This window comes from Syngnathus leptorhynchus, chromosome 1 (genome assembly GCF_054491065.1).
Source record: "Syngnathus leptorhynchus isolate UIUO chromosome 1, UIUO_Slep, whole genome shotgun sequence".
In the NCBI taxonomy this organism is placed as follows: Eukaryota; Metazoa; Chordata; class Actinopteri; order Syngnathiformes; family Syngnathidae; genus Syngnathus; species Syngnathus leptorhynchus.
This window is the reverse complement of record NC_141195.1, coordinates 9,758,573-9,774,237: the sequence shown is the minus strand read 5'-3', so window position 1 is coordinate 9,774,237 and position 15,665 is coordinate 9,758,573. Positions and strand designations below refer to the sequence as shown.

At 40.7% G+C, this 15,665-nt stretch overlaps 3 protein-coding genes across 3 annotated transcripts; all 3 read left to right on the top strand.

Annotated features, from left to right (window-relative positions):
- The first annotated feature begins 456 nt into the window (after positions 1–456).
- LOC147061861 (vesicle-associated membrane protein-associated protein B-like) lies at positions 457–4,969 on the top strand. The gene is made up of 6 exons (XM_085920307.1): positions 457–796; positions 1,439–1,591; positions 2,326–2,429; positions 2,716–2,796; positions 2,995–3,177; positions 3,991–4,969. Exons 1-6 carry the CDS (start codon positions 739–741, stop codon positions 4,159–4,161), a joined length of 750 nt encoding a protein of 249 aa, XP_085776433.1. The 5' UTR covers positions 457–738; the 3' UTR covers positions 4,162–4,969.
- A 708-nt stretch (positions 4,970–5,677) lies between these two features.
- LOC147061860 (charged multivesicular body protein 4c-like) lies at positions 5,678–9,819 on the top strand. Its single transcript, XM_085922444.1, has 5 exons — positions 5,678–6,018; positions 7,355–7,532; positions 8,307–8,421; positions 8,718–8,841; positions 9,405–9,819. The coding sequence occupies exons 1-5, from the start codon at positions 5,700–5,702 to the stop codon at positions 9,470–9,472; spliced, it is 804 nt and encodes a 267-aa protein (XP_085778570.1). The 5' UTR covers positions 5,678–5,699; the 3' UTR covers positions 9,473–9,819.
- A 1,418-nt stretch (positions 9,820–11,237) lies between these two features.
- Positions 11,238–15,416, top strand: eif2s2 (eukaryotic translation initiation factor 2, subunit 2 beta). The gene is made up of 9 exons (XM_085926714.1): positions 11,238–11,384; positions 12,548–12,728; positions 12,845–12,945; positions 13,055–13,184; positions 13,484–13,584; positions 13,718–13,866; positions 13,954–14,010; positions 14,179–14,264; positions 14,743–15,416. The coding sequence occupies exons 1-9, from the start codon at positions 11,370–11,372 to the stop codon at positions 14,916–14,918; spliced, it is 996 nt and encodes a 331-aa protein (XP_085782840.1). The 5' UTR covers positions 11,238–11,369; the 3' UTR covers positions 14,919–15,416.
- The last annotated feature ends 249 nt before the right edge of the window (positions 15,417–15,665 follow it).

The following is a 15,665-nucleotide window of genomic DNA, read 5'->3' as shown; positions in this document are numbered from 1 at the left end:
GCCATTAAACACCTGAAAGTTTTGAATATTACATGACAATGCTCCCTTGTCTAAAATTCATTTATTTGAATAGGAACAATGCACATTAATGAACATCAGTATCAAAACAAATGTAAATATGACGGATTATAGCTACAAAGCTGGTTTTCATCCCTAGTCCAGTTGGCTGGCAACCGGTTCAGGGTGTCCCCCGCCTACTGTAGATGAATGAGTAACGTGATTTTTCATTACTTTCAATGGACCAGTGCAAAAGTAGGTACAGTAGGTATCACATTGATGAAATGAATAACTTATTGTTTTATGTTCTATTTCTATATATAGTTTATTTTTAAGTTTGTGTTTTATACACATTTATATATAACTACATGTACATACATTTGCGTCCCGCTCTCTTATATGCAAAGTAGTAACAATATTCAAGGTCACGCCCCTTCGCCAAGTCCACCTTCTTGTCTTCGCCGTCTCTCCTTTCGCTGATACGCTAGCATACTTAGCAAATTAGCTTCCAGCAGCTGTCGCTAGCAATCAGTCAGTGAGTCAGACGGCCAGTTTACCCGGTGCCCCTTTCACATTATATCCGTAGTCGTAGTCGCAGTCCGCCCCCTTCTCGCCTCGCAGGAAGCCGCGTACGTCAGTATTTTTCGTTCCGGAGCCAACCAGCTGTAACCTCGCCTCTCCCTGCTACCTGTGATCCAGATCGTTGCCTTCGCCGCCCCGACAAGGAAGAATCTCTGGGTCATGGCCAGACCAGAACAAGTCCTGGTGCTGGAGCCGCAACACGAGCTGAAATTTCGAGGTAACGCCACCAGGGCAGGGCCGGTAACGCCTCGGTAGCTACACGCTCAACTGGTTCGACACCGCCCCTGCGTTACATTTGCATGTCTGCCTGTCATGTTTATTGAGGTTATTTGTCCGGCAAGTTGCACATTATTAGTGTGCACGGTGTATTTTAAAGATGAAATAGCAAAGGTGCGCTTGCGTTAACAAGGTAGCAGCTTAGAATCCTTCTGAGCTAGCTTGACTGCTAGCTAGCTGTCATTGCAGCGTCAGCGCAGGCCCGCCGTTCATCACGTTCATTGACTCACTAGTAGGCTCAGTCTTTATAATTCTTGAAACGCCGCGATTTCACTCTTTTTGACGTCCGTTTTCTGTTAACATGCTAACACCTAGCAGTCAGCCGAGAATGTTCAAAGTACTTTCTTACAGTACAGAGCTTTTAATTAATTAGTTGCGTACACGTTGTTGCAATCTACCTATGTAAGGTTTGCCCTAAATTTTCTTAGATTCCTAAAAAAAAAAAACCCCCACCAAACACTAAGATGGTGGTAGGAATCTGTTGAATGATATACGGTGCTCTTTCTTGGTTGTAATATTGATGTACAGATAATGTGATTTGTCTATGTAGTATGTCTAATTGTCTATTTGTTTTCATCCCCAGGACCGTTCACCGATGTCGTCACTGCCACTCTGAAACTCACCAACCCCACAGATAGAAATGTGTGTTTCAAAGTCAAGACAACCGCACCTCGTCGTTACTGTGTTCGCCCAAACAGCGGCATCATCGACGCCGGGACCTCCATCAATGTTTCTGGTCAGCTATCGTGCCGGATATATCGCCAATCTGATAGCAATGTTTGAATTTTTTCTCTTGTTACTGTAATGTGTGACTTCAAAGCAAAACCAACCCTGTGAGAGATTGATTTTCCATGCAACAAAGTCATAGTGTTTGTATCCACATGACATCTACTGGAAACACTGGACAATCGTACAGGTGCATCTCAGTAAATTAAAATCTGGTAAAAGGTTTATTCATTCGTTCATTCATCTTCCAAACCGTTTATCCCCAAGAGGGTCGTGGGCGTGCTGGAGCCTATCCCAGCAGTCTTTTGAGGCTTACGGGGTACACCGCAAACCGGTTGCCAGCCAATCACAAAGCACATCTCGACAAACAACATTTCACACTCACACCCATGGACAATTTTTTTAGTGTTCAATTGGCCTACCATGCATGTCTGGAATGTGGGAGGAAACCGGAGCCAAAAATGTTGGTCAGACTGAAATTTTCATGGACTTAAATCCATTTGATGTACAGTACTTATCACTGTATACTGAAGTAATTGAATACTTGTGGTTTATTTCTAATATCAGGCAATGGAGAGGAAAAGCGGTTAGCATGACCGACTCACCGTTCTTAGGTTCACGATTCAAACCTGTGCTCTGTTCTTACTGTCTGGCGTTTGCACATTCTCCCCTCTATATGTTAAGCCAATGATGATTATTTTAATTGTATGAGGAAATAAAATGTATATTCCGTGCCCTATACAGTTATGCTGCAGCCTTTTGACTATGACCCCAATGAGAAGAGTAAGCACAAATTCATGGTGCTCTCCATGCTGGCTCCCTACGACATGACTGACATGGAGAGTGTTGTGAGTATCAATATTTAACCTTCATTCGATTCAACTGACCAGTTTCATTGGATTTCTCATACAGCCATACACGTTAATACAGTAGAAACACTAAGGTTGAGCACAATCCGTTCTGGGACGCTGGTTAAATATTGATTTTGTTGGTTTTTTTGTCTTCCAGTGAGTTCACATTTCTGAGTGAAATACATCAAGTGAAACAGTATTCTGAAGGATGTGAACTAATCAGTCATGAGTTGTATCTTGTATCTTAGCTCTTTTGTTTTTTTTTCTGTGATGGCATTCACAGTGGAAGGAGGCCAAGCCCGAGGAACTGATGGATTCAAAGTTGAGATGTGCCTTCGAGATGCCTCTTGAAAATGACAAAGCGGTAAGCGTCTTCTGGTCTCGCATTTTCACCTTCTCATCAACATTTTGATGCACTTTGAGCAGTTCACGTCGACACCATGAGCAAATTCATCACTGTCTCAGCATTATATATTTTTTATTTTGACTGGACCTTCTGCATTTTGATCACTCTGTACACCTCCCCCACCTTCTGCCCCGCCCCCTTTCTCTCTCTCTGCAGCGTGAGCCTGAAAGCTACCACACTGTGCATTCCTCTACCTCTTCTGTTAAGTCGGAGTACGTCTCTCCGCCAAAGTCATCCAGCGCCTCGCTGGACGACGGCGAGGTGAAGAAGATTATGGAGGAGTACAAGCGGCTGCAGGCAGACGTGCAGAGACTACGAGAAGAGAACAAACAGATCAGGGTGAGGCCATGCTTCCCTATTTGTTGCAGAGCTCTGACAAAACTGACACCTGATTACATGTACATCTTACACCAGGATCCCTGTTGAGAAAAATTCGACCCTCGCAACGAGCGAATTTAACGGTTTACGTCAAACTATGAGAATGTTATCTCAGTAGCGTGAATAGTGGCTGAACAAAGTTAGCTTTGCATTTCACAGCAATTATACTCTGTATGGACTTTGCTTTGATTTCAATGTTCTTGGTTCCGACATGATGCAGGCGGATCTTTGTATATCTCATAAGTGATATGTATTCTTACTGACGACGTGCATTTAGAGCTTCTCCCAAAAAGCACAGTTCACTCTTCGCTCGTTTGCCTATTTTCGCCTATATTCTTATCAACTCTTCATTGCTCTTTGTATAATGCTCGAAATGTCACGAGATGGTGCCAAAGCACAATCGAAACACAAATTGGTCTTAAGGAAGTATGTTGATGGGATAATTTCAACTGAGGCAAGCATTTGTTCAAAGAAGCCTGTCGGTGAATATGAGATGTCTGTGCCGCGTGTTTATTTTTCCCAAAATCAAGGCATGAATTCAAAATTATGTCAAAAGTGTTTTGGGGATTCATAGTACAGGGTATATTTAAGTGTTTGAGGTAGAGCAACCCATTTTGAAGGAGTTAAGAACATATTATGCTGAAAGGCTCGGTCCCCAGAGGTATTCTAACGTTTCTCATAGCTCTCTGGTGCCAATAGAATTCCACGACCGCTGTAGTTTCTTTTTTCCATACCCGTTTTGATTCGTGTGTGTGCACTGCCTCTTCATGGCAGGAGAACGATGGGCTGCGGAAGCGAAAATTGACGGGGCTTGCGTCCGACTCCCCCTCATCCTCCGTCATGGCGTCCTTGGCCACGAGAGACGAAGGCCTGAGCACCCGTGTGCTGGCTCTGTGCGTCCTCTTCTTCGTCATCGGGGTCATCATCGGCAAGCTGGCCCTGTAGACGCACAGACAGACAACACCATGATGAACGAATGGACAGACAGACAGACGGATGGCTGGCTGGTGGCATGGACGGACACGTGTCATTGACATGAGGAAGTCGTCTTTGGCTTTACATTTTCTCTCGTTCTTATTGTTAACCCTCAAGGCAATATTGTTCTGGCTCGTCATGGCAGAGCTAAAAAGAAACCTTTGAATGTGTTCTGAGAAAACAAAGAAGCTAAACCTTGACTATTCTGTCTTTCTTTTTTTTTTTCCTGTGTGTGAAATGATCACCTTCAACTCCAGTGACTCCGTCCATGGCTCTCGATCCTTACGAGCTTGCACGGGTAAACAATTAGTGGTGATGTGGCTCAAGGCTTCCATTGATTCCCAACTGATGACACTTAAAACCAACACATTCTCTTATTACTGATAATAAATACACACAGAGATTGAACACGAGTGAAGTGAGCATTTATATTCTGGATTTCCAACTGTATGCGTGTCTGTCTGTCTGTCTGTCTGTCTGTGTGTGTGTGTGTGTGTGTCTGTGTATTCAGGGTAAGAGGGTGGATTCTTGCAAAAGAAGAGCACATGTCAGATATCCTGTTCTAAGTTATTGGGGGTTTTGTTCCGTATCAGCTATCAGAACCATAAAGAGAATATCTTCTAGTCATATGATTAAAAAAATGTATTCGGTTTTCCCAGACTGCACTTTGCCAGCAATGGCCCTCCACTTGTGGGCGGAAAGAGCGTAGCCGCCAACTCATTAAACTTCATGCAAAATCAATGTGGACGTTTTCAATAAACACTTGTATGCAACAACAGTTCAAGCTGTCACTACTTTGTATTTGGCTGCCTGCCTGCATCTGAGTCTTGAGTCTTTCTACAATTTAAATTGGAAATTAATTTGTATCTTATGTAAATATATATATATTTCTGTACACACAATTGAAAGGAAGAGGATGTGAACCCAGGTGTAAAAAAGTCATCTGAACCTAATATCACACAAATCAATAGTTTTTTGTATTTTTATTTGCTACACAATATAACCCCTAGGCTAATCATTTTAACCACACAGGCACAGCTAAGTATTTTTTTTTTGTGCAGTGTGTAAACAATGCCAGGCCCGGGGACTGCCAGAATGCCATTAAAGGTCCTAAGTAAGACTGTGCTTTTGTCAAAAGTACATATACGAATAAAAATAAATAGTATAAAAAGTTTAGTCTATTGAGGGATTTTACTGTGAAAAGTAGGATCGTTCTCAAAATATTTTGAATGACCCGCACTGCTCCTATTTGGAATGAAAAAGTTGGGTAAAAAAATAAAACTGATTTATGGTCAAACTCGCAGTTTTAGAATAAAAGTTTGAATAGTTTGAATCGGTGGCAAAGGCAAAAAAAAGTAACGAAATAATGTAACTCTTTTTAGAGTGTTGTCTTTAGAATTCACATAATTAACAACCGTCCGGAAAAAAAGACATTGCGTTGATTTCTGTGTCATAACGCATATATGTCCAGCAGATGGGGACAGATCACCACTAACTGGGTGTAGTCAATGTCGATCGTGACGTCAGCCGGCCATCTCCCGGAAATAGAGAAACGTCAACAATCCTCTCGGCAGGGCCGTGTCAAGAGTAGCCAAGCAGCGAGGTATATTTTTGATACCGTATTAGTGTGTAGCATCGCGGCGATGTCGATGTTCGGTAAGATATTTGGCGGGGGAGGCAAAGGAAGCAGGGGACCGAACCCCCAGGAGGCGATCCTGAAACTCCGTGAAACCGAGGAGATGCTAACTAAGAAGCAGGACTATTTGGAGAAAAAGATTGAGCAAGAGCTACAAACAGCCAAGAAAAACGGCACAAAAAACAAAAGAGGTAAGCTATCCGCTCGCATTCCTTCCTTTAGCATCTCCTCCGTGTTTTAATAAGCTTGCCATTAATCGTTAGCATGTTATTAGCATGTTAGCTCAATTGGCTAACATCACATAGCGGCCGTCGTAGTTGTTGGCAGCCTCATCTGGCGACCTAATTTTGCCTCTGGAGGAATGAACATTCACGCCAACCAGTCCATTATCTTAGTTTTTAATTTAGTCAGGAGTATACCTAGCTAGGGTTTACACGATCGCTTGTCATGTCAATATCAAGCGAGCATACATATTATGTATTATGTGTAAACAAGGGAGATTATACACACGCAACATAAAGACGAATTCTGTGAAATGAAAAGGTTAACGGGTGTGACGTAACTGTGTCAAAAGTAAATGCTATGACTCAAAGTAATCAAAGTTCAACTCTTTTTACTCAAATATGTGGTTGGTTCATTGTCACTCTGCTCATAGTCATAGTTATTAGTGACAAGTGACAGGTATTTTAAGCTTAAAAACTGAGCCCTAATTTAATATTTGATTGCCTAAACCTTTGAGAAAATCTCTCTACTCAAACGATTAACTCTCGAGTAACTTTCAGAGTATTTTGGGCTACTATTCTGGAGCTAAGTTCTCAGACATTTCCAAAAGCAATTTTGTTTCAGGTTCTTTCGGGGATATGCAGATGTGGACACTTAAAATTGCCCAATGTTTTGTTCTTCTTAGCCCTTCTTTTATTATTGTTATTGTTGACTGTGTCTTTATCCTGTTGGGAGACCCATGACCAGCAAATGTGATCAAGCTTTCTGACAGTAAACAGCACTTTAAGCTCCAAAATACTATGATAGTTTTGGGAATATTCCTTGCACCCAGCAGGTGTGTGTGGTTGACCTCTGAGTCTAAGTCTATAACATTGAGGCCTCTCACCAGCAGACCTTCATCTTCTCGCACTTATTGGCGCCGATGACAGTGGTAGCCTTTTCTCTGAGCCTATATTAGGTTTGCGCTCATGTCATCTATGTATTTTATATACCCTGTGCTAATATAACGAAGGGCCAGAGGTTGGTGTTTGTGGTTGGTATTGTTATAAAAAAAGGAAAAGTCAACAATCGTCAGAGAAATACCTTGAAACTGATGAGACTTGAATTTGTTGATAAGCCACACATGCTTCTTGGACAATGTTCTCGAAAAAAAAGTGTATGTTCTCAGGGTCATTGTACTGAATACTGATCATTCCAGTTTTTTTGTTTTGTTTATTTAGACAAAGACACTTTTGTCCGTGTGTCAGAAAATTCAATTCTATAGTCATGCTGATGCGTGATTCTCGTCAACTGTCCTTTTTGCAGCTGCTCTGCAGGCTTTGAAAAGAAAGAAGCGCTACGAGAAACAACTGGGCCAGATCGATGGCACGTTGTCCACCATCGAGTTCCAGAGAGAAGCTCTGGAGAATGCCAACACTAACACTGAAGTGTTGAAGAACATGGGCTTTGCTGCCAAGGCCATGAAGTCCGCCCATGAAAACATGTGAGAGCTGCTGGACACACGATTGATGGATTCATTGATTGATCGATCAATCTCGGTTGTTTGTTTGTTGATTGGTTGATTGATTTATTGATTCATAGAGCACAGAAGTAGCAACACTGATATCCCCATAAGCTTGATGATAGTAAGGATGTAATCCATTTATTTTTTAACGATTTCTCACCAGTACACATACAGTACTCAAACTTGGGATGTTTGAGTACTCACTGAAAGCAATGCCATGGTGCACTTCCTCATTGTTCCAAGTATACAGCAGGACTTTGCCACGCAGACAGGGGAAGTAACTGACACTTTATGTACCAAATTGACATCGCTAGCTGCACATGGTTTGAAAATATAGATTCAATTGGCCATGATAATAGAAATGAATTTCCTCAGCCTCCAAATTGAAGATTTGTAATTAAATACAGAGCTACAACCCATCCAATCATCTTATAATCCTCCTCTGTGAACCAGGAAATGGCCTGTTAACATAATGGTGAGCCAAAATTACCTGTTGAATCAGAAAAGAAACAAGCATAATAATAACAAAACACCTGAATCAGAATTTCCTCATATTATGGGAGAGCCATAATCTTCCCATTTTCTCCTTCTTTAATCAATTTAACGAGCAGTCAGTAGTTGTGTATGATTGTGGATTTTTCCTTCACCACATACTGGTCAAAAGGAGTTAGTAGAACTAATGTCAAATAGTGTTCAAAAATGTTACCATGTCTGTTGTGAGTTCACAAATGTTTCTGCTCATTGTTGTTTTAGGGACATTGACAAGGTGGATGACCTGATGCAGGACATAACCGAGCAGCAGGAGTTGGCCCAAGAAATCTCTGATGCCATCTCGAAACCCGTTGGCTTTGGAGAAGATCTGGATGAGGTGGGAAGCGCTCTGTTTTGCAAAGCCTGGCATTTGTGCTCTATAGAACAAACAGCAAAAGGATCAATCCACTCCTAAAAGTCACAGTTAGAGGATTAAGATGATTATTATCATCTGTGTCCAGACACACAAAATGTATTGTGTATAATGTATATGCTCACGCAAATCCCAATTGTAGCCCATAGAGGGGAAAAAAAAAATCGAATTTGTGTCATTTGAACTCTGCAATGTTCATACAGACTAAACGTTGGTGATTACTCATGCCAATATTCAGTGTCTTTCATTATCTTGCTCAGGATGAACTTCTTGCTGAGCTGGAGGAGCTAGAACAAGAAGAGCTGGATAATAATTTGCTGGACATCGAATCAGAGGATGTCACTCTTCCCAATGTGCCTTCTACTTCATTACCTACCAGACCTGGTAAGATGGCGGATGACGACACGAGGCGTTATTGTTTTCTCTTTCTTTGCATTGCAAAGGAGTACATTTATTTTCATTTACCTCTCACTTCTAGGCGGTTATGTAGAGATGTCAAAATTAATTGATTAATTCATAATCAAATTAATCAACAACTATTTTAATAATCATGTAATCGTAAAAAAGGCAATTATTATTATTTTTTTTTTACCTTACCTCCATATCCTCTGTCAGCCTCTCAACAGCAATCATTCATTAGCGTTAATCACTCGTGTGGTATTGTTTGCTTGTTTTTATCACTAAATACCTAATAAACAGAAAAGGTAGAGCATCGTTTTGTAATACGCTTTCATGCAAAATCAAGTTTTAACCGATTGATCGATGGAATTATCAATAGAATAATCTATTCTAAAACTATTCAATAGTGATAGCCCTAGATGTTGCCTGACTAAACGACTTATCGACAGAGTTACCAAGTAACATGACACTGGGATCATTGCTTGTGATCCCCAAAGTAACTTGTATTTGTGTTGTTTATCTGATCATCTTTTTCTGTCTTACCCAAGCGGCAAAGAAAGAGGACGAAGAGGACGATATAGGCGAACTGAAGCGCTGGGGGATGGAAGCCATATAAACACATCATACGACACATCATGCTAAACCGTATCAGAGATGAAACTGTAAAGAGGAAGGGGTGAATGGACTGATAAGATGTTGTGTGTTTGTTTGTGTTGGAAGAAATCGCCTGAACAATTTAACACTCCCTCCTCTTTCCCCACCCCTTTGAAAAAACAAACAAACATGATATTGTTGTCTTTCTTTCATGGAGTCTCAGAATTTCCTCAATTTGCTCATTTCGAGGCTTGTCAACAGTGGCTTTGTCATACAGCAAAGTCACAAATATTTTATGAGAACCTGAGACTGAGGGTTCATGTCGGTGTGACATTGTGACATAACTCACATAAACTGTCTTGCACCCTTTTTCTTGTAATTTCCATGGCTTGTGTAAGAGATGCTGCAGGGTAAAGTTATGATCTCTGTTGAATTCAAATCCCATGTCTCATTCCAAATTGTGTGCTTTGTCTTAAAAAAAATGACATAGTCCTAAAAATAATACCCACCACCTACCTACTCATCAGTGGTTAGTTATTTGCTGTAAATATCAAACATGTCTCTTTTTCTACTCAGAAACTGTTTCAGCTAAAGGGGTGGGGTGTGGTGTGCAACCAAAACAAAAATTGAGCTGTCAGCAAACGCAAAAGTAGGACAAGAAGAGGAACATGTTGAGAGCATTTCAATACTCACTCTGATTCTGTGTTTCTCCCTATTAAGGTCCATGTTTCAAATGTTATGTTAGAATAAATAGCAACTATGGTCACTGTTCAACTGGATGCACAATGGGATAGAAAGCTTGTCACTGCAGGGATTGTCGATCGGTGGTCCGCGGCCCTCTAGTGGTCTACAAAATTGGAAATGGAAAATAACATCTATCCATCCATTTTCTGAACCCCTTAGTCCCCACGGGGGTCGCGGGCGTGCTGGAGCCTATCCCAGCTGTCATCAAGCAGTAGCCGGGGGACACCCTGAACTGGTTGCCAGCCAATCACAGGGGACGCCTGCGACCCCTGTGGAGACAAAGCGGTACAGAAAATGGATAAATGGGTGGGAGTGGCTTTATTGAATCATTTACCCATCCAAATTATGTCAAATGTAGCTGAGATTCCCAAAATAGATACAGATGCAAATGAACAGCCTGAAAAGGTATATCCTCTATCGGTGCAGAATAACATATTCCGCCATAGCAGTGGTTCCCGAGTTGCTTCTTGGTTATAATGGTGGTTTCTTGGACAAAGCCAGTTGAGAATCCCTGCTCTAATGTATTTTTAACATTGGTTTAATTTGTTTTGGAGTTAAAAAGTTAATAGTTTAAAAATATGGTGTAGATTTTTTACATTGTTGGGAAAATACAACAGAATTAAGATGGAATTAAAGAATATGGGCAAGCATGTATGCATTTCAATCTTATTTATCCAGATAAGAATATTATTTGCAAGTTCATTAAAAGAATACAATTCTTAATATTTGTTATCTCTTTTTTTTACTTTGATGTAGTTTGATGGTGGTTACGTGCTGTGGCGAAGACAACCGTTTTACTAGTCTTCAGAATTTTAACAATACGTCAATTTGCGTCATTGGCTAAATATAGTCAGGATCTTAAATTATTTAAAAAAAATTTTTTACTCTGGAACTAAAAAGATAAACTATATATGCCTATAGCTACATGGACGTATAACAAATAGTAAAATGTTTTGTGGTCGATAGCTATGGAAAGAACTTATTTCTTCTCATTTCTTACATGTTGTATTTCATTCTTCTGTATTTTATTCTTAAAGCAACGTCGCATTCCAAAGACGTCATCGACGCTGACGCATGCGTACTCTGCCTCTAGCGCTGACGCAAGATACCTTCCGTGGAGAAACGATCGTGAAACAAAAAGTAGCAAGGTTTTGGTCACCGGTCCAGTTGCAAACATGTCCGGAGACGAGGTATGTCATTCCGCTTCCTTGCCTTTTAGATACTATAATCTGTAGATGTTTTGGGGTCGACTCTGTGTTGAGATATCAGGAGATGAGAACGGACGACTTTGGGCCTCGGCACCCCTCCCGGTCCGCAGTAGGTCTCACATGGCCGGTGCCGAGCTAACAACGGCGCGTGACCGCAAAAACAAAACGGCGATTTTGTCATAATTGTTTTGTCACACACCACATCATTGTACTGAAAGTCACCCTTCGCAAAGGTTTGTCATTATGACTTGTCACCGCTGCTGGAGAACTTGAACCGAATGGAAATGTGCAATGATCTAGGTTAGCTAGCATTAGCCGTAATATTCCACATCTTGATCAAGAATAACAACAAATTAATCAAAAATCTTATGTCGAATTGCTTACTTTGCTACTATCAATACAAGAGGCCATGTAAAAGTAAAGTGCCGATGTCTTATGCGACATGAAACTGTTGTGATGAAAAGTTAAATCACCCGTTTACATGTTGAGAATGCCCGAAGGGAATAAAAGATAAAACTGCGAGATTAAATTGAGAGAATCACAAGAATATAGTCCCAATCATGATAGCAACATTGAAATCGCACAGGACATTTACCGTGACGTAACTTTACGACTACGAAAACGAAAATTAAGGCGTATCTTTTTAAGAACTATTGTTCCCAGAATAACGTCTCGTAATATTATCATGAAAGACTATAGGAATGGGGTTCTATTGTGCACATTTGTGTGACCAGAAATTAATTATAATCATGTGTAATTTTTGTTTGAATAGTTGTTTTACCTCAACAACGTTTAAATATACCCTTGATAGACACATACTATTCTAATAACCGATTAATCGCCCACTTAATGAAAAAAATAAATAAAAAAAACTTTCTTTTTTGGTTCCTGCATTGTTATAACGAAAGATATGAATTACATATATTTTACAGTACATTGTCCTTTAGTGTGCCTTTAACTTAACATTAGAGGGGAAAATGTTCTTCTACTGGATATCCTTATCTTTATCATGTTGTATCGTGTTCAAGAAAAACAACAATTGAAAGAAAAATCTGATTTTAATATTAGCCAAGCCATACAGATGTCACAGCACATTATTGAAGCAAAAATTGTCATTAACTCTGTCCTCCGCTTGTTTCCTTCAGATGATTTTTGATCCCAACATGACCAAGAAGAAGAAGAAGAAGAAGAAGCCCTTCATGCTTGATGAGGAAGGAGATGGGGTGGGAGGAGAAGAGGTGAAAGAGGTGGAGGTGAAGGAGGTAGAACCGGAGGCTGGTGATGACAAGGACCTCGATATGGATGACGATGACAGCAGAAAGAAAGGTTAGAATGTTGTGTGTGTGTTTTACGGGTACTATGAAATGTACTACTACACTTATCCCTGAAGCTTTAATATGATTTGAATCTCAAATAATCAGTTTTGCCGTCCTATTTCCTAGAAACATCTGACGATTTAAATGACCTGAACTTCTTCAATCAGAAGAAAAAGAAAAAGAAACCCAAAAAGGTCTTTGACAATGACATTGAGGAGGGGATGAAGGTAAGCAACATTGTCTTTTGTTTGCAGCTATTTTGTTTCCCCCACAAGTGTTTCAACTTCATCATTTTTGCAAGTTTGAATGATTTTTTTTTTTTCTTCTTCAAACCAGGAGCTTAAAATTGAGGGAGAACAGAGTGATGTTGTTGAGGAGGACAACTTGGATCTGATGCTTCCTGCCAAAAAGAAGAAGCCCAAAAAAGTGGATTTTGATGAAGGAGAACCTCTTGAAAAAGATGATGGTAATTTGCCGCATCACTTCAAGATGATGCACTTCATACCCGCAATGCCACAGATCCATCCACCTCACAAAACTTAAACTTATAATATGCATGTGTAAGAGGGATGGATGGATGGATGGATGGATGGATGGATGGATGGATGGATGGATGGATGGATGGATGGATGGATGGATGGATGGATGGATGGATGGATGGATGGATGGATGGATGGATGGATGGTCTTTACTATTTTGCGACAATGATAAGATATTTTTTATTAGTATGTAACGAGGCAATTGTTTTGGCATGTTGTTATCCAGCACTGGAAGACGATGAGGGGAAAAACAATGATGGCATTTCATTCAGCTCCACCACAGGACCAGCCTGGGCTGGCTCTGAAAGAGACTACACATACGATGAGGTAACACAAGTCTTCCCAAGACTTCTTTCACATCAACTCCTTAATGTCTCATTATTTTTGCCATTTCTTTCCTCACAATGAGAAACTGTAAAAAAAAAAAATAATAATTTATTGTGCGTCAAATTTCTTTCAGCTCCTGAACAGAGTTTTCAACATCATGAGGGAAAAGAACCCCGACATGGTGGCGGGAGAGAAGAGGAAGTTTGTGATGAAGCCCCCTCAGGTGGTGCGAGTGGGGACCAAAAAGACCTCTTTTGTCAACTTCACAGATATTTGCAAACTGTAAGCCTCCATTCAGTACAAATCTTCTGATTACCTACATCCCCTTTGGTACACATTGGAGTAATGTTTTTGTCCATCCGACCACAGGTTGCATCGTCAGCCCAAACATCTCCTCGCCTTCCTATTGGCTGAGCTTGGAACAAGGTCAGTGTCTACATTTGCGCTTTTTATTTCACACGTATTGTCCGTTCAAATTATAAATCCAAAGTACCGGTAAAGGACATTGATGAGCACAAGCAGCATTTTTTTTTTTTTTTTTTTTTTGTCCTGTGGTGTTTTTACAAAGGTTTCATTTGTTTTGTATCCTTTCAGTGGTTCCATTGACGGTAATAACCAACTTGTGATCAAAGGAAGATTTCAACAGAAACAGATAGAAAACGTCTTGAGGAGATATATCAGTAAGTCAAAACATCACGTCACTGTGTACCACTGCAATACATGAGATGATTTTATGAGCAGAACATGGGTCAAGTGATTTTTGCTTATAAGCATGTTTTTTTTTTTTTTAACTTTAAGTCTCAATATGGGCCAAAAATTAAAATGACTTCTTTCATTTAAAGGAATGTATTGCCTATTTATGTTATGAGGGTGGGAAAAAAAATGTATGAACTAGTTTCCATTCAAGATATGGGATCGCACGAAGAACTCCTAGTTGTAGTTAGATGTTGAAGAATGGCCTTCATGAGAACATACACTACCCTACGTACGAGAATAATTAATAATACTGTCAACCTCATTTCATGCCGTTTCATTTCAACTTACTTTAGCAGCAGTTTGCTAGGTGTTGGTAAATTAACAAAAGTGTGATGTTATGGAACAGGTACACACGAAATGCACTATGTTCAACATATTTGCATTTCTTTTCCCACCGAACAGAGGAGTACGTGACGTGCCACACATGCCGCTCCCCCGAAACCATCCTGCAGAAAGACACCCGCCTCTATTTCCTGCAGTGTGAGACGTGCCACTCGCGCTGCTCCGTCGCTAGCATCAAGACCGGTTTCCAGGCCGTGACGGGCAAGAGAGCACAGCTCCGCGCCAAAGCCAACTGAAGGGTCGCTGCGGATGGATTTGCCTCCTTCTCTCTTTTCCTGGCTTGCCTCCTCGTCAGAAGGGTCAAGGATGCGACAGGAAGGTTCCTCCATTATAGAAACGGACTTAATGCATTGAAGTGCAGGTGTATTGGGCTTGATAATGGTGTGCTACCCTCGAGTGGGCCGGAGGACGGATGGCTGCCGTCTACATTGTCGAAAGCATTTGGAATATTTTGAACCCCTATACCAGAGGTCACCAATTCCGGTCCTTTGCGTCCGGTGTCCTTCATGTTCTATAAGTCTCCTTGGTGCAAAACCTGATTCAAATGATTTGATAATCAGCAAGTTCTGCAGAAGTTTGAGAACAATCTTGATCATTTGAATTAAGCCTGTTGCAGCAGAAAGACCTATAGAACATGCAAGGACACGAGACCCCAAGGACCAGCATTGGTGATCCCTGCTCTATACCTTTTCTGTAATTGTTGATTCCTGCAATAAAATCTGATTTATCAAAAATTGAATGTTCCCTTTTCTGTTCTCCTACAGTTTCATGTCACAGTTGAGATTCGAAAACTATGGTCTCACTTTGAAAGCATGCGCAGTGTTTCATACATAAGTGATAAGATTTAGTGACATTACTGCAAACCTCCACAAAATGACGATATCGCAATCCACAGTTCCCAGAAATCTGAGCGATTATGTATACAGGCCACACCGCAAGATACAACCACTCATCACTAGAAAAAAATAAGACGGCCAAATTGC